General features: G+C 44.3%; 3 protein-coding genes across 3 annotated transcripts; all 3 read left to right on the forward strand.

Moving 5' to 3' along the window:
• The first annotated feature begins 4302 nt into the window (after positions 1-4302).
• On the forward strand, positions 4303-7998 carry LOC114789877 (protocadherin-8-like). The gene is made up of 4 exons (XM_028979305.1): positions 4303-6639; positions 7169-7245; positions 7335-7468; positions 7550-7998. The coding sequence occupies exons 1-4, from the start codon at positions 4303-4305 to the stop codon at positions 7849-7851; spliced, it is 2850 nt and encodes a 949-aa protein (XP_028835138.1). The 3' UTR covers positions 7852-7998.
• Positions 7999-8902: 904 nt separating this feature from the next.
• On the forward strand, positions 8903-14778 carry LOC114791174 (uncharacterized protein CXorf38-like). The gene is made up of 6 exons (XM_028981793.1): positions 8903-9348; positions 10276-10410; positions 10657-10779; positions 13715-13864; positions 13927-14097; positions 14256-14778. Exons 1-6 carry the CDS (start codon positions 9142-9144, stop codon positions 14403-14405), a joined length of 936 nt encoding a protein of 311 aa, XP_028837626.1. The 5' UTR covers positions 8903-9141; the 3' UTR covers positions 14406-14778.
• Positions 14779-14872: 94 nt separating this feature from the next.
• Positions 14873-26821, forward strand: LOC114791173 (uncharacterized). Its single transcript, XM_028981791.1, has 21 exons — positions 14873-15203; positions 15285-15413; positions 17390-17515; positions 18390-18548; positions 18726-18875; positions 18963-19119; positions 19211-19333; positions 19408-19569; positions 19645-19791; positions 19872-20006; positions 20079-20267; positions 20832-20984; positions 21182-21316; positions 21433-21570; positions 22292-22456; positions 22577-22771; positions 22849-23061; positions 23152-23292; positions 25304-25606; positions 25714-25857; positions 26071-26821. The coding sequence occupies exons 1-21, from the start codon at positions 14988-14990 to the stop codon at positions 26178-26180; spliced, it is 3390 nt and encodes a 1129-aa protein (XP_028837624.1). The 5' UTR covers positions 14873-14987; the 3' UTR covers positions 26181-26821.
• The last annotated feature ends 442 nt before the right edge of the window (positions 26822-27263 follow it).

A 27263-nucleotide genomic window follows, 5' to 3' on the forward strand; every position in this document is an offset into this window, starting at 1 on the left:
CGTGTTGCACAGCTCGACTGAAATCACCACTTCACCCATCTATGTGTTCAGAAGAACAGAGGGTCCTGCTCAACAGGGCAAGAAGCTTGCTTGCTACTGCCATCTTCTGGCCTTCTTAGTCTGTCAGGCCTCTTTCCGCTGTGTAAGTCACACATTTTTCCACGCAATAGAAAAGAACTTAAGAAATGAGAAAAACATTAAGTGTGCTTCGATATATGCTGCTGAAATATGCAAATTGTAATGTACTGGTGGTGCCGTTGCCCTCAGGCACAGCTGTTGTTTGTTTCGCGCGGGAGGGTGGGGTTTGATTGACAGCCTCCAAACGTTCACCCCATCACCACATGCGCTGCCTCCACACCTCTGGTAACACTTCGCACCCAGCCAACTGTGTTCCTCTCCTCTAGCGGAATATGAAGCAGCGCTGAAATTAGTGAGAAGCCGGTATTTTTCACGGTATTGATGGGTTGGGTATTGTTGTGGGGGGGGCAGAACAGGCATGGTTGCTTGTCTCTCTGCGTTTCCATCATTCCTACCTTAAGGTGATGAAATGTAATGTGCGCTCTGAAATTGGGTCAACACCACAGTTGCTGCCATTCGCCTTGTGCGGAGTGAAGAGTTATCTGCATATTCATGTGTGCTATGTGGGTCTTCAAAAGCTCTCCCCCTTAAAGTCTGTAAAGCCATTAGGACTCTTAACAGAAACATACATTTCATTTTACACCCACAAAAACACAAACACGCATGCATAGGTTATTTGAATAATCAATTATTCGCAGTGACTGCTGTGCTATTTTTGAGGCTTATTGATTATTTAAATAAGCAATATTTACTATTACTATTTTCTTGTCTTAAAAGGTCACTATTATGTTGAGGAATGTATATGGAATGGCAGCCTGATCACACACACAGACACATGGCCATTTCAAAGGTCTATTGATCATTTGCACAATCAATAGAATCTTAAGGAATCACTAACCTTGCTATGGAATGTGTATGGGATTACTTTTTTTCATAACTAAAAATATGCGATCATTGTGCCATTATACTTTAACACTTTTATTTGTTAAAGTTTGAAAGAAAACCATACTTGAATCAATGTAGTTTTTCTTTTTGAATTAAAATGCATTGTTGCTCATTTTGGAGATGAAGTGACAATCCCTTCACTTTAAAAAAGGTTTTTAAGGCAAAAATCATATGTAAAACCATAATATAGTATTATACATAATATAGTATAAATAATATAGGATTATATATATAGTATTATGTAGTATATATATATATATTATAATAGAGCATGTGTGTGAATATAATATATATGGTGTATGTAATGAATAGTATTATATAGAGTGTGTGTGTATGCACACTTTTTTTGTGTTTAAGCAGGGTTCTTGGTGTGTGTGATTCACTTCCCTTTGATCTTTCTTTGCATTCAGAAACAGTCTCTTGCTGTGATCATAAGCTGTGCTTATTGTTATACCCTTTTGTGTGGTCACACAGGGACATGTAGGTGTGTGTATTCAAGTGCCCAGACCCACAACTACACACAAGTGTGCAGCACTGTCTGCCTGAAATACCATCTTCACAAACTCCATTGAGATCCAATTAGATGCAGACATGTTTTTCTTCTCCATGTGGATCTTAAAAGACGAATTAATTTTTCATGTAAAAATAAAAATGACTTCATATAAACAAACAGCACCTTAAAATATTCCTAATAATTGGTCTTTGTTATACAAATTTGTATAATTTTTATACAAAACTGAGCTCTGGAGCCTGTAAATCATAAAGTAGGACGTTCGACTATCAATTTTTTTTTTTAAGAAGTTTTTGTTATTAGCCTGAGTTTAAGGATTAAGGCATCAAAGTGAATGAAAGGGAATATTCCACACATGCCAGTGCACGCACAGGCATTATCCATAAATCACCAGAGGTGAGAATCTGTGTGTCTGTGGGGTCAGGCCTCCATCTGTCACATTTGCAGCCGTGTGGCGCGGTGCTAAGCTTCATCGCCCCGCCCTCCAGGCCAGCACAAATGGCTTCAATTGTGTGTCACACTCCAGCAAACTGTGACGGGCCCCAGCGGTACCTTTTTACGGTGAGACTTGGACAAATGGGCACAAGCGGGGTCCGACGTGGGTCAGGCGGAAAGGGACAAGGACGAGCGCTTCGGTCAGATGTGACGTGCAGGCCTGGCCACTGCCCCACATTACAGCTTTCGCACGACATTAACGTAGTTCGGGCTGACTTGAAGAGGCCGAGAGAAATGCCTTTACACACATCACATGGCTTATCCCTGATGTCTACCTATAAAACTCTTACTGCTGCTGTCTAAGCCGGTTAGCACACATAATCTCATCAGAGACGTGCCAAAACGGAGGTCAAGTCAGATGTAACCACAATTAGCTTAAGCAAGTCATTGTGACTGTGTGTTGAGGTTGTGTTGTTCATGAACTACATGTCACTACACGTAATAGGAGTCAGAAATAAATTAACATTTCTTCTGAGCGTTCACAAAAAGTGTTTAATCCACTTTAGGATTTAGCAGTCAGGAACTGCTTTATTCCACTCATATATAACCTGAGTTATTCACAAATATGTAAAAAAAAAAAACTGAAATTGTTGGCCAGTCTTTAGCCAGTAGCGCATTTTAGTTTGATTATATCACAATGTTTATTTCTAAGGCTCTAGAATCCCCATTTCTCCACAGTATCGGACTTTATTATACAGCCAGTTAATTGCAATTTGCTCCAGAAGAGCACCCATCCACGCAGAATTGTTGTACAAAAGTAACGTTTTAAGGGAGCTCTTTTAAACCTTGTGAAAGTGAGGACGGGGGTGAGGACGTGAGTTCACAATAGACGCGGGGGATTAAAAACTCTCTGTCGGATGCCATATGCCGGCGGAGGAGCAGGTTGGAGCTGGGCGCGCCGTGGCGTGGACGGGAGTGGGCGCGCTGCGCGCCCCGGGGACCCCCCAAAACCCCTGGAGGTCACGGAAGGAGCCTCAACCCGGGAACAATGCAGCTCCTCGGAAGTCATTACAGGGCTGAAAGGGGGCAGTTTAGCCGAAGGGAGTCTCCTTCTCTCACGCTAATTACACGTTAAAGAGTCGATTCAGCCGCCCATTGTTGGCGTGATGGGTGAAACGAGGTTTTTTACTCGAGTCCTGAAGTCCTCTGCATGACGAAAGGTGTAAAAAAAAAAAAAGAAGAAAATCTGAATATTCTAAAAGCGGGAGACGTTTTTAGCACCTCGAGGTTTCACCAGGCGGACAAACGGCGAGCTGCTGCACTTCACACCGCTCGGACCTGCGGCAGTAAAGCGCTGCAGCACCTAAACATCTGTATGTCCACCAGCAAAAACACACACACACACACACACACACACACTAGAAACTGTATACACAATGTTGTAGAATAGCCCAAAAAAACCCCAATTCGCTCAGACCTGCTAACTACATAATAAACGTAATAAATATGCAACTCTGTTATTCGGCACTACTGATCACAACTTGAACACATTTACATTTTACATTTATCAGACGCCCTTATCCAGAGCGACTTACAATCAGTAGTTACAGGAACAGTCCTCTTGGAGCAACTTAGATGTTAAGTGTCTTGCTCAGGGACACAATGGTAGTAAGTGGGGTTTGAACCTGGGTCTTCTGGTTCACTACATTTACATTTACAGCATTTATCAGACGCTCTTATCCAGAGCGACTTACAATCACTAGTTACAGGGACAGTCCCCCCCTGGAGCAACTTAGGGTTAAGTGTCTTGCTGGTTGTAGCCTAGTGGGTAAGATACTCGCCTGTGAACCAGAAGACCCCGGTTCAATTCCCACTTACTACCATTGTGTCCCTGAGCAAGACACTTAACCCTAAGTTGCTCCAGGGGGGGACTGTCCCTGTAACTACTGATTGTAAGTCGCTCTGGATAAGGGCGTCTGATAAATGCTGTAAATGTAAATGTTGCTCAGGGACACAATGGTAATAAGTGGGATTTGAACCTGGGACTCTGTAGTCTTCTGGTTCATAGGCAAGTGTGTTACCCACTAGGCCACTACCAGCAGTTAACACGTTACGTGACGTCATATTTCCATAATTTGCGCAGCAGTAGTATATCTGTGTATATCAGCGAGGGGAGTGACGTGTCGCCATTTGGGCGACGCTCGGGTGGTCCCGTTTGCCGGGTTTCGGGGACACGCCATTGGTCGGAGAAGCCCCTCATTTGCATAGACGGGCGGCTTAAACGTGCCGCCGGCCACCGGCTCCCCATCACAGGTCAACAGGAAGAGCGGAGGATGGAGACGACGCCCGCGGCGACGCTGCTGCTCCTGGCGCTGTCTGCGGCCGGCGCGACCACCGCCAAGTACTCCACCCACGAGGAGGAGAGTCCGGGCACCTTCATCGGGAACCTGTCGGAGGACCTGAACCTCGACCCCGCCGAGGACCCCGACACGAGCTTCCGGTTCATGCAGGAGACCAACTCCAGCCTGATCGGCATGGGGCGGCGGGACGGCCTGCTCACCGTGGCGCGGCGCATCGACCGCGAGACGCTGTGCGGCCGCGCCACGCGGTGCCTCGTCGCCTTCGACGTGGTCGTCTTCTCCAAGGACAAGTTCCACCTGGTCCACGTGGAGGTCAGCGTGCGCGACGTGAACGACCACGCGCCGGAGTTCCCGCGCAACGTGACGCGCCTGGACGTGCCCGAGGACGTGGCCGTGGGGACGCGGTTCCCGCTGGACGCCGCGCTGGACCCGGACGTCGAGGACAACCACGTCCAGACCTACCGGGTGTCCCGCAACAGCCACTTCGGCATCGAGGTGCGCAGCAGGGCGGACGGCAGCAGGTTCGCCGAACTGGTCCTGGTCCGGCGGCTGGACCGCGAGGCGCAGGACGAGTACGCGCTGCGCGTGACCGCGAGCGACGGCGGCACCCCCCCGAGGTCCGGCTCGCTCGCCGTGCACGTCGCGGTCGTGGACGTTAACGACAACAGCCCCGTGTTCGAGCACGACGTGCTCCGGGTGGAGGTCCACGAGGACGCGCCCGTGGGCTTCCTCCTGGTGACGGTGCGCGCCTCGGACCCGGACCGCGGCGACAACGGCCAGGTGAGGTACGACTTCGCCGCGGAGTGCGGCCAAGAGGTCAGGGACACCTTTCACGTGGACCCCGACACCGGCGCCATCACGCTCAAGTCGCTGGTGGACTTCGAGAGCAGGACGTCGTACGAGCTGGACGTCCAGGCTTACGACCTGGGTCCAAATTCGGTCCCCTCCACGTGCAAGGTCGTGGTCGACGTGGTGGACGTCAATGACAACGCGCCCGAGATCAGCATCAAGCCCATGACGTGGACGAGCGACGGGACGGCCCGCATCACGGAGACCGCGGCCGTGGAGAGCTTCGTGGCCCTCATCAGCACCTCGGACCGCGACTCGGGCGCCAACGGCTACGTGCGGGTCAGTCTGAGCGGGCACGATCACTTCCGGCTCCAGCAGGCCTACGGAGACGCGTTCATGGTGGTGACCGCGGCCGCCCTGGACAGAGAGAAGGTGGCGGAGTACCACCTGACCGTGGTGGCCGAGGACCTGGGCTCCCCGCCGTTCCGGACGGCGAGGCAGTACACCATCAGGGTGGGCGACGACAACGACAACCCGCCCCTGTTCAGCAAGCCGGCGTACGACGTGTCGGTGATGGAGAACAAGCCGCCGGGCTCCTACATCGCCACCGTGGTGGCCCGCGACCCTGATGAGGGGGTCAACGGCCAGGTGACCTACGAGCTGGTGGACGCCGACGTCGCCGGAGCGCCGCTGTCGTCGTTGGTGACCGTAGACGCCACCTCGGGCTCCCTGTACGCCGTCGGGACTTTTAATTACGAGGCGGTGAAGCAGATCGACGTGACGATTCGAGCCGCCGACGGCGGCACGCCACAGAGGTCAAGCGTGGCCGTGGTCAGGGTCAAGGTTGTGGACCAAAACGACAACGCGCCTTTCATGGTCCACCCGGTCCTGGCGAACGGCTCGGCCGACGTGCCCGTGCCGCTCGGCGCCCCGGCCGGTTACCTCGCCCTGGCGCTCAGAGCTCGCGACGCCGACGAGGGCGTCAACGCCGAGCTGAACTTCAGGATCCTCGCGGACAGACGAGAAGCGTTTACCATCAACAGAGTCACCGGGGAGATGGCGCTGAAGTCCGCCCTGTCCGGAGACTACGGGGACATCATTTACGTCCGAGTCGCCGTCACCGACAACGGGAGGTCGCCGCTGTCGTGCGAGGCCACGCTGCGCTTCGTCATCACAGACATGGGGCTGAGCGGCGAGCCGCTGGCGGTGGCGCCGGAGTCCGAGGGCGTGGCGGCCGAGGAGTCCGACGTGGACACTTCCCTGGTCGTCATCGCGCTGCTCGGCGCGGGGTGCGGCCTGCTGCTGGTGGCCATCGTGGGCGTGGCGTCTTCGCACCGCCGCTGCCGCGGAGAGCAGCCGGTCGCGGGGGGGCTCGTGAAAAAGTCTCCGCTCTCGAACCGCAGCGTCAGCTCGGCGGAATCCGACAGCGACACGTCCGAGCAGCACAGCACGGTCACCGAACAGCTGTCTTCCACGCGAGACGACTCCATCGAGGAGCCCGGCGCCGACTCGGTAAAGCAAGTAAGTCAATTTCACCCCCAAACAGTTCACCAAAAGCTGGAAAAGCTCCTATAAATCACCAATACAACCGTGGGACACACATCATGTCCCCGCTTCATGGAAATAAGGAAATTCTGTAATGAATTGTCTAGGTCCTTCCATATTTGGTTCGTTTGACATCGGCAGAACCGCGGTTTCGTATTTTGCCCAGTGCTGTGTATTAATGTAGAAATATAGACATGAACTCACATTGACACCAGAAGCGCCATCTTTGGGGCAGTGGTGGCCTAGCGGTTAAGGAAGTGGCCCCGTAATCAGAAGGTTGCTGGTTCGAATCCCGATCTGCTAAGGTACCACTGGGGTGCCACTGAGCAAAGCACCGTCCCCACACACTGCTCCCCGGGCGCCTGTCATGGTGCCCACTGCTCACTCAGGGTGATGGGTTAAATGCAGAGGACAAATTTCACTGTGTGCACTGTGTGCTGTGCTGCTGTGTATCACGTGTGACAATCACTTCACTTTCACTTTATGACACGCTGTTGCCTTTCAGGTGTTCGGCCCCGCCAGCGAGGCCCAGCGGGAGCCCGTGGCGGCCTGGCAAGGTGGCAGGTACGCGTTACAAATCCGGTAAGACGGCGGGGCAAATCGGTCATCCATCCGTCTCTCCGTCCGTCAGTCCGTCTGCACAATGCTTATTTCTATTATTCTGTCAACAGCAGCGATGGCTCCACCGATCAGACCAGTGTGAAGGACAGTGGAAAAGGTGACAGTGACTTCAATGACAGCGACTCTGACGTCAGTGGTGGGGCGGGCCAGAAGGTCACTGAACACAGTCAGCTACGGACACAGAGTAAGTTTCCTGTTGCCATTTTATTTACAGGACATACGTGTAAATTCGATAGTACGCTAATCAACATGTCTTTAATTTCAGACGTCTTTTACCCGGGACCCATGGACAGAAGGGGTCAGATTTATAAGATGGCAGCACACGCCTCCAGCAGCCGAGCCCCCAGCAGCAGCTATTCCATAACATTTTCCAAGTCGCCGGCATGTGGCCAGATGCAGAACAACCCGCCACGGCCGTCGTGGAGAAACTTCAGCTACAGCACGATGGCGCCGAAGGCGGTGGACCCGCACCGGCACCACCTTCCCCACAGATCGGGGACCCTGCGCCCCAGCTTCTACAAAACCATTACGATTTACAACAAGCCCAGTACGCCCACGATAGCCTGAGAGAAGTGGTGACCCAACCTCGCATATAAATCACTGGCAACAAGCACACATGGGCGTGGCACGCGTGTGGTATAAAGGGATTCTTAAAATATTCTATACATGCCATTTGTGACAGAAAAGTGCTTTATGTATATATCTTATTGTTATTGGCCCATGTTTGAAAATGTAAATATTCAAATGTATATAATGTATATCTATATTTATTATTCTTACTCTTCTGTAATGCAATTCTGTAAGTCTGGAGTGGAAGCATTTGACTCTGAAAGTTGAAAATAAATCATATTTTTAAGCAGTTGAGCCTGATATCTGTATGTGGTTTGTTGCAGCATCCTTCTATGAAACAGTTAAACTGAGAAAAAAAAAAGAAATTGTTATGCTGCCACCTTGCGTCTAACTAAGTGCCACGACGTCTTAAAGACAAATAGGCACACAACAATGTCCTACAGTCGGTTCATTTTATTATTAATAATAATAATAATGATGATGTTCATTTTATTAATAATAATGATGATGATGAACAAAAAGTGATGAACCAAAACCTGTTATAGCTCATAGCTAAAAAGAATTCTCAATTATGTCCATTATTTATCTTTGACTTACTCCTGAGACACAGAATCATCCTAATCATAACTTCTTCCCGCTCCCCAATAAATTCAGACTTTTTGCACCCGTGACAGAATGTGAGATTTATACGTGGTGCCTTGGTGAAGGAAGCGTTATACCTCAAACTAAGTCACAGCGGTAAGAAATATGAAGAAAACGAGGACCCTGTGCAGTGGTCCTATACCTCGGAGACCCTTTCGGAAAAGGCCGAAACAGTCCGGCGTCCTGCAGCCTTTTCCTCCTCCTTTTTAAAAAACTTTTCCTTTACGAATGACAGCCGAGGGGGGTTGGTGACTACGTCTGGTGACTACGGTGACTACGTCAACTAGTGATCTGCACGTCTTTTACCTTGTTTTCCGGCACATGAAAACAGCAGCAGATTCGTCAATTTCAGAGAGCGCCTCCTAAGTGACAGACAGCTGGATAAGCGCCACATTAAACAAAAGAAAAGCAATCTTTGCGTCCATTGCTTATTCGCGTTATTTCATTTACACAGTTCTATAAAACAATGGACACGGACGATGGTTTTGTTTCGTTTTCTTTTCTTCTATAGAAAATACTTCTATTTTATTCTATTCCAATTTGATGAAAATCAGACGAATCTGCTGCCGAAAAGAAGGCACGTCACCAGTTTCTCCGTAACACTGGGGCGAGTTGGAGAAGTTTTTCCTGGTCTCACGCCGAACCATGATCTTGGAGGAGTTGCGCGCACGGCTGAACGACGCGGGCTACAAGAACTGGCTGAAGGCCGGGTGCTGTCTGCTGGCGCTGAAAGGCGCGCTGCACGACTTCCTCGACTCGGAGATGAAGCGCTTTCACGACGCCGCCGTCCGCGGCCACGCCGCGCTCGGCAGGGCCCGCTGCAGGAGCACCTGCAGGCCGACGGGGAACCAGGTGTGCGGGATGCGGTCGGGGCGGAACCCGTCCGAACTGGTTCTGGCCGACGGTTCTTACACATTTCTCTTATGTAGCGGCCGAGGAAGCGGGTTCGAATCGGATGCTTCCTGTGCCGGATGCATGCGTGTGTGTTGCCCAGATTTATCCATGTGAATTAAAAATGAGATGCACATTTGGCCTGAGATTTATATTCACTTTTAAGATACATGCAAGCCAATAAAAAATACCCTTGTGTGCTTACTCTAAAGGTGTGTACTTACGGTGCAGCACACAGTGCACACAACGAAGTTTGTAACCCATCACCTTTGGTGAGCAGGGGTCAGCCGTGTGTGGGGACGGTACCTTGATGAAGGGGACCATGGCGGTTTGGGATTCAAACCCGCAACCTTCCGCTTCCTTACCCACTGGGCCACCACTGCCTTAAATGAAACCTATAAATTGTATAGCGGTGCCCCAAAATTCTGCTTGCATGTATTTATACTCCTGCATGCAAATACCCCAAATTAAAAACCATGTTTTAAGTGTTCGTGCTGAGCAAACTAACGTGTGTCACTCATTGCCAGGTGGTCGCCATAAATTCGTTTTTAATTGCAACCGCACATTTTGAGCTCGTTTCTGTGCCTTCGGTGAGCCCCGGGATGACATGGCATCCACTGTGCAGAAGGTAACAAACACGTTTAATACGCTGTACAGGTCGCAGCCATGATGGCCATGCGTATGTTGCCATGTGCTCATTAACGACTCTGTGTATGATCTGCTTTGTGATTATTAGTGCCAAGCGAGCTCATAGTGTGTAAGCATCAAGACCCACTAAGGTCACTAAAGGTCAATGAATAATTGAAATAAGTCTCAGTTAGCGATAGCATTTAAACCCAATCTCAGGAGGAAAATGTGCATGGTGTGACTCTCCTCTCGCTGGTGCAGCTGCGCTCTGCATGTCGGGTGTGCAGCAAGTGGATGCAGGAGATTCTGAAGCACCACACCAGCCCAGCAGCAGTGGTGAACTGGGGCAACTGCAGGCCCTGGCTCTGGCCCTCGGAACACTGGGAAGTGGCAAAGGTACCGGCAGCGTGGGAGTTATCTTCTAAAACTACAATAATATTTTTTCTGTATTATAATTTAATTCATTGGTTTATTAATTCACTTCATTTCAAATTTTCATGTTAAATCAATGATAAATTGCTGGTGCAATTTATTCATTCTTTGTTAATTATGCCAGAAAATGATATCATGGCATTGTGTTCGAGCATGATGGCCGTGCAATATTATTTTGATGAGTCTCCCACGTTTCTCACTGATTTGTAGGCGTTCATGCCTCGAGGTCAGACAGACGTAACTCGAGCGGAGCAGTGCGATGCGGCCGCCCTCCTCAATCTCCTCCACTTCTGCGACCACTTCTCTTTCATTGACCAGAGTCTCGTCAAAGAGGTGAGAGAGCGGCAGAGGGAACGAGGGAGTGATGGAGTGAGGTAGAATCAGTGCTTTATACCTGCAGGGTCCTGTAAATGAGTCATATTTGTTTGGTTTGGCCTTCATACAGGGAGTGCAGAATTATTAGGCAAGTTGTATTTTTGAGGAATAATTTTATTATTGAACAACAACCATGTTCTCAATGAACCCAAAAAACTTTTAGCTATTTTAGGGGGATATCTGTGTGTGCAGGTGCCTATTACTGTGCATAATTATTAGGCAACTTAACAAAAAACAAATATATACCCATTTCAATTATTTATTTTTACCAGTGAAACCAATATAACATCTCCACATTCACAAATATACATTTCTGACATTCAAAAATAAAACAAAAACAAATCAGCAACCAATATAGCCACCTTTCTTTGCAAGGACACTCAAAAGCCTGCCATCCACGGATTCTGTCAGTGTTTTGATCTGTTCACCATCAACATTGCGTGCAGCAGCAACCACAGCCTACCAGACACTGTTCAGAGAGGTGTACTGTTTTCCCTCCTTGTAAATCTCACATTTGATGATGGACCACAGGTTCTCAATGGGGTTCAGATCAGGTGAACAAGGAGGCCATGTCATTAGTTTTTCTTCTTTTATACCCTTTCTTGCCAGCCACGCTGTGGAGTACTTGGATGCATGTGATGGAGCATTGTCCTGCATGAAAATCATGTTTTTCTTGAAGGATGCAGACTCCTTCCTGTACCACTGCTTGAAGAAGGTGTCTTCCAGAAACTGGCAGTAGGACTGGGAGTTGAGCTTGACTCCATCCTCAACCCGAAAAGGCCCCACAAGCTCATCTTTGATGATACCAGCCCAAACCAGTACTCCACCTCCACCTTGCTGGCGTCTGAGTCGGACTGGAGCTCTCTTTCCCTTTTACCAATCCAGCCATGGGCCCATCCATTTGGCCCTTCAAGACTCACTCTCATTTCAGTCCATAAAACCTTAGAAAAATCAGTCTTGAGATATTTCTTGGTCCAGTCTTGACGTTTCAGCTTGTGTGTCTTGTTCAGTGGTGGTCGTCTTTCAGCTGAGTATTGCACACCTTGTGCTTTTGGGCACTACAGTGATGTTGCAGCTCTGAAATATGGCCAAACTGGTGGCAAGTGGCATCTTGGCAGCTGCACGCTTGACTTTTCTCAGTTCACGGCCAATTATTTTGCCACACGCTTCTTGCGACCCTGTTGACTATTTTGAATGAAACGCTTGATTGTTCGATGATCACGCTTCAGAAGCTTTGCAATTTTAAGAGTGCTGCATCCCTCTGCAAGATATCTCACTATTTTTTACTTTTCTGAGCCTGTCAATTCCTTCTTTTGACCCATTTTGCCAAAGGAAAGGAAGTTGCCTAATAATTATGCACATCTAATATAGGGTGTTGATGTCATTAGACCACACCCCTTCTCATTACAGAGATGCACATCACCTAATATGCTTAATTGGTAGTAGGCTTTCGAGCCTATACAGCTTGGAGTAAGACAACATGCATGAAGAGGATGATGTGGACAAAATACTCATTTGCCTAATAATTCTGCACTCCCTGTATACTAAATATTGCAGGTTCACTCAAGAGACACCACACAGCAAAAAAACTGACTCTGAAAAGCTGAAAATGATAAATGCATCAATAAATAAATATAATTTAATGAATTAATTAAAAAAGGGAAATTAAAACAATTCATTAACTCAATATGGCATTAGGCTTCAAAAACTTAAATCTGTTACATTTGCACATTCTGCACATTCAGTCTTTCCCATTAAACCCATTAAAGTGTGTGGGACTAATGCTGATCTATCCGGATGCTGTATAGACGTTTGGTTTGGTCTGAACATGGCGCCCATTTACAGACTGCACAGATATATACACTAGATGTTGTGTTGAATGGGGCTTCTGTGGGAGCGAATGAGTCAACAGAACCACCATCTTGGGACTGGGTACTGCTCCTTTTAAATGAATGAACATCCATCAGGGCCAAGGTAGAATACAACATTAGATTTGATGGTTTTAGATGTATTTACGACCAAACCATTAATTGATAAAAAATTGAAGGTTTTTTTTGTAAACATAGCATAATTTTATGTTTAAAATTGAATCTGCATATGTTATTTTTTCATTAGTAATAAATTTAAACTACACTCTCAATACATGCAGAACAATGCAAATACAAACACCTGAAAAAAGGCCAGCAATGTTAGCTGAAAGACCCTGGCCATCTTCATGAAAAGCATTACACTCATTCATTTATATTTATGCTTTTATCGAAAGCAACAGGCATTTGTATAGATTTATAGAGAACTATAGACAATGAACTGTACACAATACATTTTCAGACCACAATACTTTATTCATAAAACATACTTTATTCATTTCATAACATAGATTATAAAATAAAATCTTATTTTGATTCTTTAATTCTTCGTTTGCTTGTTATTACAGCCATATGTAGCGCAAAAGTCCTGCATCTTCACTCGTATCCTGTCCAAATATGACGGCGGTTTTGGTGCATGCTGAGAGACTGAAAATATATAAATATATATATAAAGGGGGCAGTGGTGTCCTAGCAGTTAAGGAAGCGGCCCCATAATCAGAAAGTTTCTGGTTCAAATCCCGATCCGCCAAGGTGCCACTGAGCAAAGCACCGTGCCCACACACTGCTCCCCGGGCGCCTGTCATGGCTGCCCACTGCTCACCATGGGTGATGGTTAAATGCAGAGGACACATGTGTGTCACCGTGTGCTGTGCTGCAGTGTTTCACAATGACAATCACTTCGCTTTCATATTTATTTTTTTGGTATAAATCTATGTACAGACTGAAATGTGTAGAGTGTTAAATTGGGTTTGTTTTAATATAAACTATTGTTTAGTAGTGGAAAAACCGCAGAGTTGTCCCCGCAGGTGATTCGCTCGAGGAATGAGCTGATGCACTCGTGCGAGATGCGTGTGTCAGCGCAGTGGATGGAGCGCTACCAGAAGAGCATAAAGAAGCTTCTTCTGCAGCTCTGCCACATCCCAGCCGCGGCAGCCGCCAATCAGCAGATACAGGAGGTGTGTGGGTTGCTTCTTGTTGTGTTTGATGCCTGTTATGATGCATTGCTGTGGAATTTCAGATGCTCTCTGTTGACTGGTCTGTGCACATTCCTGGAGTGGACGCTGTGGATGGGTCTCAGGAGACGAGGCTGGAGCCAGAATACATCAGCCAGTGGGAAACAGAGTTGATCAGGGAGCAAATATGTGAGATTCTTACTCAGTTTGATGAAGAAGAATCCATTGGTGTGCAGGTGAGATCATATCGAGGAATTCATAGGGGCTTTGAATGATCAGATTTATTACAACTTAACATTCTTTTCATGTCTCATTACTATCAGGTCATAAATATGTAAATATATTGACAATAAACCCCTGAATCTGTGAAGTTTTATTTTCTGTCATCCTTCAGGACCTGGAAAGTCTTCAGCACCTCTGCAGTTTCCTTCAGAATCACGCTGATCTGAAGGACCAGTTCAAGACTGAAATAGATCGGATCTGTTGTACGAGGGAAAAGCTACAGTCTAAAACCCCAGGAGAGGATGTCCGTCATCAGCACTGACCACTAATTACTGACTAGATAATTGTCTGGGCGGTCAGCGCTAGGCTTGACTCAAGGTAGAGCACCTGGAATGATTCTGGAATACATATGTTATGGTAAACAAGCCTTTATATATTAAATAATAAGTAATTAAAACCCACTGTGATGTGGTTTTTATAATATGGGTTTTTTTTTAATATATAAATTTGTGGGTAAAGCTAGCTATTGCTGGTCAATTGTAGGCGTCAATAATAAAAATTAAAAATTGAGGTGGGGGTGTTGTAGCTGATCTTACGGCCGCTCTTTTCCGTCTTCTTCAATGAAAGAATAAGTTACGAGTGCCACATCCTACTCATGTTTTGCTTCACTGAAATAAATTTTCATTTTTAATTGTTATGCTTGTCATCAATTGAAAGCTCGATTTCTTCATTCTCATTGCACCTTTCATTGCTTTTTAATATCATATTATAGATGTTATTAATGTTGTTGCCATGGTAAAGTACCGTGACGTGCCGCGACGTGTCGGAGGAGGCGGGTCCGCCAGCGGCTGCTTCTCGCCGGGTCTCCCGAGGGAAGCGTCGTGCCCTCGGCGCAGGTGACGGCATGGAAGCGGGGAACCGCTTCGCGGACGGCGACTACAGGAACTGGCTGAAGGCGAACGAGGTTCTTCAGATTCTCAGGCGGCGGCTGCGGGTCTTCCTCGAAAACGAAACCGAAACTTATCACCTTTCTCTTCGAGGCGAACTCAGCGGGACCCTTAATGGAGCCGCCTGCCAAGATAAATGTGATGGCAAAGCATGGGGCAAAGCGCCCAAAAGGGTAGCGAGTCTGTATCTCTGAATGAATTCTCATTCATCTGCTCGGGGTGTCCTGTGGTGTAATTGTTTTTTTTTTGGGTAGGTTCCGGATTCCTGTCCTGTGTGCTGTCGATGGGCAAAAGCTATCTTGGCTAATCACAAAACAAAAACTGTGCACTGGAGAAATTGCCAGCCTTGTCTCTGGCCTCAGTTGAAATGGGAGGTGGCCAAGGTAAGTTTTCTTAATCATAGACATTTATGTATTGCATGCACATTATAAACCCAGATACAGTGGGTACGGAAAGTATTGGGAAAAATGAAGTGATTGTGAAACACTGCAGCACAGCACACGGCGACACAACGAAATGTGTCCTCTGCTTTTAACCATCACCCTTAGTGAGAAGTGGGCAGCCATGACAGGTGCCCAGGGAGCAGTGTGTGGGGATGAACCCTTTGCTGTGACACTCATATATTAAGTGCTGTCCATTTCTTCTGATCAGCCTTGAGATGGTTCTACACCTTCATGAGTCCAGTTGTGTTTGATTATACTGACTGGACTTGATTAGGAAAGACACACCCCTGTCTATACAAGACCTTACAGCTCACAATGCATGTCAGAGCCAACGAGACTCATGAGATTCATGAGGAACTGTCTGAAGGGCTCAGAGACAGAATTGTGGCAAAGCACAGATCTGGCCGATTTTAATAAAAATTCTGCTGAACTAAAGGTTCCTAAGACCACAGTGGCCTCCATAATCCTTAAATGGAAGACAGTTGGGATGACCAGAACCCTTTCTAGAGCTGGCCGTCCGGCCAACCTGAGCTATTGGGAGAGAAGACCTGCCTGGGGATCAGTGTGTGGGGATGGTACTTTGCTCAGGGACACCTTAACCAGTATGAGGCCTTTTGCTTCTAAACATCTAGCAGGGTAAGACGACTACAAAATCAAACCCCACTTACTACCATTGTGTCCCTTAACCCTGAGTGTCTCCAGGGGGCATCTGATAAATGCAATTTTTTTCTTGTTGTCCTGGTAACTACATTTCAATCTACTTTAATTTGATACAAATTTTTTTACATAAACAATAACTCCACTGAGGAGACATCTGAAAGCCTTCAAACATCTCTCAATAACTGTAGCTGTCTTGAGAGAGCATTATTTTTTTAATGAATATAATGTTTGTCACATTATTGATAATTAAAAAAAAGGTTCACATTATTTCCTATTTTAAGAGGATTAGGGTCATGAGGGTGAAAATCACACCATGATATAGGCTGTTATGAGCCACCTAGTCAGCATTGGGCGGAGCGAGACTGATGCATTGTGGGTTTGGAATATCGTGGATGGAGGAGAATAGACAGTTTCACGGAGCAGCGTGAAAGTGAAGTGATTGTCATTGTGAAACATTGCACCACAGCACACAGTGACACAACAAAATATGTCCTCTGCTTTTAACCGTCACCCTTAGTGAGAAGTGGGCAGCACCAGTGTGTGGGGACGGTGCTTTGCTCAGAGATCTGCATGTGATCCAAAAAGGCGCACACGTTTTTGCGGTGTTTGAAATAAATTGTCTACGAAACATCAGTATGAGGTGTGGACATTCGTTCCTTATATCTGTGCAGCTACAATGACTAAACCAAACTTTAAAGGTCATATTTGTGTGACTGTAATTCTGTATCATGGCTGAATTTTGGAAAGAGACTTCAGATACAGTATTAAGGGACCACCAAGACCGATGTAAAAGCAAAAAAAAAAAGAACCCTCACCTGGGTTCTTGGGTTCATATTAAGGTGGGGCTGATATGGACCACCTGTTTGGAACCTGTGTTCCACCTATATGGGCTTGGGTGGAGGGGAGGGGTGGAGTTACACTGAGTTGCTTTAGGGTGTCTGTCCCTTTAACTACTGATTGTAAAGTTATTTGTTTAATAAATACTTAATTAAATAATTATGTATTGTGAATTCAGAACAGAGGATTGGAAGTTAGTATAAACATTGTCCTCACTCAGTCCACTTCCTTATTTTCAATGTTAGGTTAAACAATGCGTTAGAAATCGGGATATGTTTAGAGCAAGAAATTCTTGTGCATGTAGATTACATTTCCCGCCTCCTGCAAAATTAATTGCTGAGTTGCCAGATAATTACTATGTTTGAAGTACTACATGTACTGTTTTCCTTAAATCAGCTTGAATGTTTGTGTGTTTGCAGGCATTTATGCCAGGAGGACATGAAGGCCATGGCAAATTTGAGGATTTTGATATTGCTGCGCTCCTCAACTTAATGAGCAATTGCACTTATTTTAAGAAATTTGTACGCCCTGAACCCATCACAAAGGTACGTTCTATATTGCTCCCACTAATGTCTCGTTTTTTTTGTGTTTGCCTTTAAAATCAATCAATGTAACAAATAATTTTAGATTCAAGATGTTTGGTTGGCCAATCAGTTACATTTATGCAAATAAACTAATGCAGCTGCCAGTCAGGTTTCTGCTGAGTTAAACCACCTTTGTTGTCATGAGTGAGACAAAGTCAAATCAAATCAATTTGTTTTTATAGCACAGTTTAAATATAATGCAATGTCATACCAATGTGCTGTGAAGACATTCAAAATGATATATACATGCATTCAAAATGCATGCAAAAGCACAATCACCCCTAGTTGTCTTGTTTGACTTAGGTACTACAAATAATTTCTATTTAGAAGAACAAAATTAGTCTGAAGGTTTGTATAAGGCCAGCAGCTCAGCAAGGTAGGCTGGTGCAGCAGCATTTAAGGATTTAACCAAGTAAAATTTTGAATTTAAGTCTATATTCTAGTACCAGGTACTACCAGGAACAACTCAAGCAGGCAGCATTTTGGATCAACTTCATCCAAGAGAGTAAAAATGTACTAATACCATAGAGAGTTACAGTTGTCAAGTCGCAAAAAAAAAAGCTTGACACGATTGTTTGGATTCCGATCTGCTCCTCAAGCACCAGCCAATCAGTTATGTTTATTCCACTATGCTGTTCAGAGCAAGAAACAAAGATTGGCCATCTGTTTGATTGGTCAATGACAGTTAGTAACAATAGTTAGCACTTTCATCTGGAATGCTGTTTGAATACTAATACACACCTACCAACCAATCAGAATCAAAACCACATCGTCCAGATCATGGCATGAAATTATTAGTCCTCAGTAGGAGCTGACATCTGCCATCTCTGTGCAGGTGATTCATGTCAGAAACCAGCTGATGCATTCCCCTCAGTTGCATGTGAGTGATCAGAACTTACAGCAGTACTGTAGCATGGTCTGCACCCTGGCTGGCCTTCTAGAGAAACATGTCGAAGAACTGAAGATTACTGACCTGTCCAACGAAGTTGACAAGGTATTTGGCCTGACAATGATACCAACATGGCTACCATACTGGTGAAACGTAAATGTCAGTTTACCAGAAGACCCATTCCAATGACTATTCCATGAAGTTACCATATAAAAAAATTTAGGTAACGAGTCACAGCCCTATATAACTTTATTTATCCTTGATTCTTAATGTACTCTTTAGTTCTGCGACCTGCTTGAGAAGTGCTTCAGTGAACCGCTTCAAAGCATGCGTGAAAACTACCAGACATTCCTGGAAGCAGAACAACATTTGTTTAAGGAGAAAATTGAATCACTGATCCAGCGCTATGAGAGTGATCAAGAAGGAGTTGAAGTAAGATCATGGCACCAATACAACCATTTTCATCATTTGTTCTATGCAATGTATTGTATGGTGGTGAACAGTGATTATGAATTGCAGGAGGAACTGCAGGGCATCAGGACCTTTCTACAGCAAAACACAGACCTTCAAGAGAAACTTGGCCCACAGATGGAGCTGCTACAGATGCGAGTGGACCATCATGAGCAGCAGATCACTGACCTGAATGAAAGGGTCGATCAGCTGGAGAAGGCTGAGAGTAAGGAGAGAGATGGTTCACAGTGAAAACATCTGCATGGAAACCAAATTTGAGAAACATGATTAAAAGATGAATGCATTTTTTTATCTAGTGCTGGCACCAGAAGATCCTGAATTCAGCACAAAAGTTCGAAAATATAAGAATCATCTCATTGAAATGATGCGCAGCAAAAAGTGGAAACCTCCTGAGTTCTCAGAAATTCCTGAAAGCGATGGTAATATTTAATTGGATTCATTTCCCTTTATATTTCCCAAATTCTTGGTTTATATTGTCTTTTTTATGCTTTAGGTTACAGAGGCCAAGTACTGGTGAATGGACAGTCATTCAAAGGCAAACAGGTGTGTGCACGTAAAGTGGACGCCCACCAGGAAGTGGCAAAAATAGCCTTGCTTCACCTGAAGAACCTGCCGGAGGAGACTGGAGCGGCTTGTGCGACTGCTGATTCTCATGGTGATTTTAAGACACTGTGTCTGTTATCTGTCAAATGCATTAAATTGTGTTTCTAAGTTATTATTTTCATTTCAGACTTTCTGTTTTATGGAAGTGTGACTGTGTCCCTTGACACTGAAGTGGCTGAGGTGGTTGGACATACCCAGGAAGAAGTCACTGAATCCATTTACAAAAAAGTTGCCTGTCAGCTTGGCCTGAATTGGACAACTGATCAGACAAGGAGTACTACTCAGTACAATACTACAATACTACTCAGAACCAGGGGGGAACATTTTGTGAGATAATCCATCCTATCTTAACAGGTTGCCATAAAACACTGGTCCTGGAGCACTTTAAGCAGTTTGGCTTCCCGTTGCCCTTAGAGGACTGCAAAGATTCAGATGGCAAGATCAACTGCAAACTCAGGCTCAAAGGACCATTTACTTTTAGGGATGAAGGTGGTCGACTTGAATCTCTCTGTATGGTCTGTAGTTACTACATTTTTTAAAATCTGTATCTGTATTTTTTAGCTGGAGCAACCACAAAGAAACAGGCTGAGCAGCAAGCAGCTAAAGTGTCACTCCTTGCGTTGTCTGGGGTCCTCAATTGTCAGATTGACCCAGCAGAAAATCACAAGGGTGCTCTGAAGGAATGCCTGGATGCCCTGGGTCTCAAGAATCCGTCATACAACTCAACACAAAAGGGGTCATCTAAGTGTGGTAAAGAATACCTTATTTAATAACTTTCACTTAATTAGTAAAATGAATTAATTAACTAATCACTAATAATTAATACGTATTTTATGAATTTCCAAATCTTCAAGGGGGTTTTGGCATTTTCATATTCCTGCCATAGCAGCTACCTGCCACTAGGGGTTACCAATGGGACACAGCCTCTTTTTACCTTGCTTCATTCCCTTATTTTTACATAAGGTCTGAAACTACTGTAGATACAGAATGCTGGATCCCTTTTTTGTTTACTGAATAAGTGATGGGAGCAGATGTTTTATTGGTAAAAGACAAGCTGGTGGAAATACAATGAGTCCTGTTTACATATGGAATGTTGCACAGAAACATTTTAACACAGATAGTTACAGGAACACGACAAAGAGTTCAGGGTATCAACTTGGCTTCCCTATCCCCCAGATTTCATTCCAACTGAGCACATGTTGGATGTACAAAAAAGCTTTACCTCTTTATCTGTCTTCAAAGGCCAGATAATTTGTCATTATCAATATTTCAACTCCAGATGCAGTCATGGTTGCGGTTTCATGTCTTTTCCAGATTTCAAAAAAGAGATTGAGCAGCACACAAAATATACCAGCCTGGATGATGCATCAATGGCCTCTGAGCCCTTGGATACACCACACCAAAGCACAAGAGATGGCAACCAACCACAACATATGGCCAAAGAATCAGAGAATGTGGCTTCTGAAGGTCTTCATAATCTACACAAGTAGATTTTACATTTATGTATCCATAACAGAGAAATTAAATTCCAATACATGTTATATTCATATAACACTTGTATAAGCATTTTACCAGCTTAAGCATTTGTGAAGCACTGTGGGATTTTACTCTTGATGGTACTATTAGCACAGTCTACAACATTGACATTTGTACATTTTTATTAGGAGCCAGGTTCTATGGGTGTGTAAAACTGGTCCTCAACAATGAAGTTGCATCTGAGCATGTTCAGGAGGACAAAGCCACAGAATCGGCCTACAGCATGTTGGCCATCTGCTTCGGACTGGATGAAACCAAAGCAGGTCTGAATGTGGTATAATATAGGTTTTATTAATTGACTTCTTGTTTATTCTCAGCCAACAGAGCTGATAAATGCTGTGATGAATTGTAAACCTCTTTGCTGGACCTCTTTTAATAGCTTCCAAGGCAAAAGAAAGGGTCTGGCAGCACTTTCAGACATCTGGATTCCCGTTGCCTTTAGAAGAACGCAGCAAAGGTCCAAATGGATATCTGTGTAGACTCAAACTTAGTGGAACTTTTTCCTTTAAAGACAAAGGTGATCCCTTTATTCTTTTCATTATATTTCTGGTATTCCACTATAATGTATAATGTCATGTAAATATTATGTAAATAAGTAAAATGTTTCATTCCACTAAATCTCCACAAACTGCTGGCGAGTTGTGAAATGTACAGATGATTCAATAAAGCAGCACAATGCTGCACTGAGAGGACTATGCTAATATCGAGGGCTGAGAACCAAATGGGGGTAGATGATGAAACGGAGATGATATATGAAAGCTCTTTCTACTGGCTGAAGGATAAATTCAAAGCAATGAAATAAACAGCAAATGACTTATCACTGAACATACAGAAGCAGTCGATCAGAGTAAGAAGCTAATTTGGACTATCTACTTGGTACCTGTGTACCACCCATATGGACTTGTTACCCTGGGATGGGTGGAGTCACTGTAATTTTACACTAAATAGTTTAGTGTAGTAAAAAATGATGGAACTCTGAAGTGTTAAATTTAACGCTGTTTTTTGCTGTGTATGGTTCTCATGCTTCGACATGATCAAACATGAGCAAGTAGAACCCCTCAGATGGCTGCCCTTGAAAACAAAAAAAGATGAAACCATGTTTTATTTGTGTTCTACCACAAGGAGGCAGTATATTTTCAGAAGAAAGAAAGATGTTGCTTGCTGCTGATTTATTTGTTATATTGTGCTACATTTTAGTATTATATTTATACAGTGCTGCTCTGTAATTTTATATTTAGATGGCTCTACCAAAAAGAAGCAGGCTGAACAGCAGGCAGCTAAGGCTGCTTTCTTTCAACTATCTAGGCTTCTCAAATGCAAGGCTGTCAGAGATGAGAATTACAAAGGAGCCCTGAAAGAGCGTTTGGAGTCATGTGGCCTATCAGCTCCAATCTATGAAGTGGGTATGTCTCAAACACTTGTTTTTTTCTGTATTTTGGTATATTCTGATTTTTTAAAACATGTTTTCATGTGATTTGGAATTTACTTCATAATGAACATGTGAATATGTTGACCTTGTCAAGAACCATTTGAGTCAGATGCACAAAGGGATGTGCCAACTCTTGAGGAGCCGAAGACCTGTCCACCACCAGAGGATAGCATTTCTTCCGGCAGCAGTCAGAGGATCACTGAATCCAGTCTTGCTGCTTGTTCAGATGGCTTCGTTAAAGACGTTTTAACACCTTCACTAGAAAAACAGGCCAAAATGGAATTTCAAGGTACTGCTGGACCATATACTGGTCTGCATAAAAAAACATATTGTTATGTGAATGTGTCATCTGCATGTGTTTGTCAGATATTGAGAAGATGCTGCTTGTTTTCAACCTCAAACCTCCTACGGTGACCTGTGACGAGTGCACAGTTAAGCACAAGTTCACCTGCACAGTCACCGTTCAGCTGGACTCTTACATCATCAAGGGTCCAGGCTTTTACAAAAGCAAAAAGGAAGCTAGTCGGAAAACTTTCCACTTGCTTGCTGTTGCAGCTGGCCTCTGTCGACCAGATGCAGGTAGATTTTCCCTTTTAATTTCAGATACTTAACTCTGATGTGTTTCCTTAAGTGCAACAAAACCTGAAAGGCATGATTGACCTCTTATAGATGACACCAACTCAATCAAAGAAGTTAAGCAACACTTTTCTCAGAAGTCATTCCACTTTCCAGAGGAGAGAGTTGAAGAAAAAGACAAGATGTTTAGTGTCAATCTAGTTGTTAAGTGCCTGATTGTCTATGAGGAGCAAGGTGAGTGGGGAAAAAAAACTATGCAATGAAAATGAAGACCTGTTCACATGATCACAAAGCAGGTTTACAAAAGAATGAGAGAGCTGCGAGTTGTCCAGGTAAATAGAAAGATCCTGATGTGGTGAAGAATCTGCTGGAATTAATATTAGTTCAGTTTTGGTGGGATTGAGTTTGAGGTGATGGGCTGCCATCCAAGATAAGATGTCAGTTAGACATGCAGAGATTTTGGAAGCAACATGTAGATCTGAGGGAGGAAAAGTCAGCATAGCAGTGGTAGGATAATCCATGTGAGAAAATGACATCACCAAGTGATCTCGTATAGAGGGAGAAAAGTAGAGGACCTAATACTGAGCTTTGAGGGACACCAGTAGAGAGTCTACGTGAGGCAGAGGTGGATCATTTCCATGTCACTTGGTTCAAGGTAGGAAGCAACGAATTCCAAGCCTCTTCAGGATAGGCTAGAGAGTCTTGTGGTTAATTGTGCCGAAGGCTGCAGAGAGGTCAAGGAGAATAAGTACCGATGACAGTTTTGCTGATCTGGCTGCATGTAGCTTCTCAGAAACAGCGAGAAGGGCAGTAGAATGAGCTGTTCTGAAGCCATACTGGTTAGGATCCAGGAGGTTGTTCTGTGACAGATAAAGTGATAGCTGATTTTAGACACAGCGCTCAAGGATTTTAGAAACAAATGAGAGGAGAGAAACTGGTCGGTAATTGTTGATATTTGTAGGATCAGCGGTGGGTTTCTTTAGGATTGGATGAACCCTGGCTGTTTTAAAGGCTGCTTTCAAATTGTATTGAATAAATAAAAGAGAAATCTAAAATAGAATCAATAACTGATTTGCCTTTAAAACAGCATCAATTCTAGCTCTCCTCTAGCTATATCTAAGAGAATTAACTAAAGATCATTTGTGCCTATAGTCTTCCCAGCCAGATTTGATGTTCAGAGAAACATGACAAGGGTGTGGAGAGGAAGACATCCACTGTTATACACACACCAAACAAACGCCTACAAACAGTGCTTTTATTTACAGTGAGCTAAGATGTACAGAGAACCAACATCAGAACAGCCTAAAGGAAGGGTGGTCCAGGAGGGATAACTCAAACACGCAAGGTTAACGAAAAGGGCACATAAACACAGACAAAGCTAACATGTTAACAACAAAGGGGTCTATCACACAAAGCAACATGCACAAATGAGATCCCCATCGGAGCTCCTTGCAGATCTCCATGAGCCCTGGGCACCTCCCAAAAAGTCTAAGAGCCTAGCAGATGCTGGGGACCTGCCAAACACCATCTGAAGTCACTTTATATAGGTAGATGGACCAATAGGCAGTAGGTAGGTTTTTATGGCATTGATCAGACACCTTTATCCAGAGCGACTTACACTCAGTAATTACAGGGACAGAAGAAACCTGGAGCAACTTAGGGTTAAGTGTCTTTCTCAGAGACACAATGGTAGTAAGCGATTTGAACCTGGGTCTTCTGGTTCATAGGCAAGTGTTTTACCCACTAGGCTACTACCACCCTAGGCTTCAACTCCTCCCATGAAGTCAACCTAAAAGAGACAGGACACTTGGGAGCATATGTCCAGGGACCTAATGCTGATGGTTTGGCAAGATGGATGAGCATCTGCCTGTATTTCTCAATATTGTGGACACCATTAATCCTGATCAAAACTCTTATTTACAGAAAGGCAAGGGACCTACACGATGCATCACTTTTGCCTTTTTGAGTTCAAATCCTCCTACACAGTTGTCTCTGTGAATTACTTTATTTTAACTTATAGGTGAAATTAATGATTGTTGATGTTGGTTTTGAAGAGTACTAACACAAAATAATGATCAGAGGCGACCCTGATGAAGCCATGGCTGACCCCATGGGGGATCTCTTCATCTTCTCTTCTGGTTATGTTTAATAAAGTTGTGCACTTATGCCTCGTGCCCCTTACTCAAGGATGACAGTTGCACCATTTTTTGTGACTTGTCTGGTTGCTATGGCTGACTCTCCTCAGGTTCCACAAAAGAGGATGCTCAACAGGCTGCCTTCAAGAAGGCCTTTTCCTGTCTGGTCACATTATTTGGCACTGAGGCAGCCTCCAATGTTCCAACTGAAAATGCTGAAGAGCGACTCAGACAAATCCTGAAGAGATGTCATCAAATGGAGCCCACCTGCTCTATCAAGACCGAGCAGTTCAAAGCCTCCATCAAGCTTGAATTCATTAATCATGTGCTGGAGAGTACAGTGCAGAAAAATAAGAAAGAGAACCAACGCGCTCTGAGCAGACGTATTCTTGGCCTGCTTGGATTAGACCTGGGTGGGTGATCTTTCATTGCTATTCTTAATAACAATTACAGTTTTTTTTACCTGCTTAGATAAATATGTTTTTTATAATACAGATTATATTTTATTTACTGTCCACAGAGGCAAGTACCAGTGTCTCAGAGAGAAATGCTGTCGATGAGTGGTTTAAGAAAAACAGGCATAAACCCCCTGAGTTTGAAGACATGGACAGTGGGGTCGGTGCCAGAGTAAAATTTTCTGTTCCTGTCCATTGTTATCACCCAGGTATGGTTTAAACTACCAGTTATTCAGTTTCAGTACAGTGTAAATCACAGCAGTTAGCCGCAGTAGTGCATCACCCTGAATATTTTGGATGAGGTCAATGCTTTACTCATATCACGAACAGTTATGCCATGAGAAAAGCTGCTCTTTGGATGAAAGTGAGCCAATTGTATGTACAGCATGAAGTCACTGTAGTCTTTTTTTTTTTTTTTCTAGCATGGAAAGACAGTTTGATTGAAGCAGAGGAAAGCCTCAAGGAGGAGCTAACGATGCGCCTCAGCAGGTTGAATGCTCAGCAAGTTGACATAGAAAAGTATTCTAAATGAAGAAGCTTTATGTGCACATTATAATAATAGATGGATGTACAAGTATCCTTCCACTTCCTGTTTTTTAATAATGATTTCTTATTGACCTCTGGAAGTCTTTATTACACTTTTAACAACTTTTAACATTTTGCATCTTAACGGTTGTACATGTACATGAACATAAATGAAAAATGTCATGATATTACAGTGCTGATTGTATACACTGATTGTTTTGGTCAGTGCTGAGAAATGAGTTCATGTTATCGACCTGAGGACAGGTTGCTGGTCGGTGTGATGTCACCACTAAGAGCTGCCGTGATTGGATGGATTCAGACCACTGTATGTTTTAATTGACTTAGCCATGAATAGTGCAGCATCACTTAAATGAAAGAAAAAAAATAAATAAAATATTTTTTAAAAAATGAAAGAAAAACTGGGGGTTGTATATCTACTAGGACTTGGTGTTAAAATCCCTTGATGATTAGCACATTATGGCGATTTTTATGTGGGTGCTTATAAGGTGCTCTGGATAAGTGTGTCTGATAAATGCTGTAAATGTACACGTATTTGGGTGTGATATTGGAATGAGAGCCACAATGTTGTGCAGCTGCGATGACAGATTTGTTTTTATCAACTGATTAAAAATAAGTAATTATAACTACTGCAGGCATATGACTGTTTCTGTTCATATAACACTAAATAAACTATAAATAAACATAGCATTTGCACACACTCTTAAGTTAAATGTATTAAAAGTAAAACACTAAAAAAGTAAAAATATATTCATGTACCAAATTTTAACTTAAAATGTAAAATTGTGAATGGAAAAAATTCAATTCTGTCCTGCAAAAGGGGCACTTTCAAAATCAGATGGCAAAAAGACAGGAGCTTTCTATTAAGAGACTTACATTTTTCTTTTTTTTTTTCCATACTAAAACACCCACATTTGGTGCATCTTGCTTGATGTATTTTATGACTCAAATCTGTAGGTGTGGGTGACTGTGGGCGGTTTTAGTTGCAATTATGCTGAGGACCTGCGGTCTCATTTATAACTGTTGCATACAGACCTAAAAGATGTGTGCACCTCTTCCTATGCAAGTATTT

The sequence above is a fragment of the Denticeps clupeoides genome, chromosome 5, assembly GCF_900700375.1.
Source record: "Denticeps clupeoides chromosome 5, fDenClu1.1, whole genome shotgun sequence".
NCBI classification, from domain to species: Eukaryota; Metazoa; Chordata; class Actinopteri; order Clupeiformes; family Denticipitidae; genus Denticeps; species Denticeps clupeoides.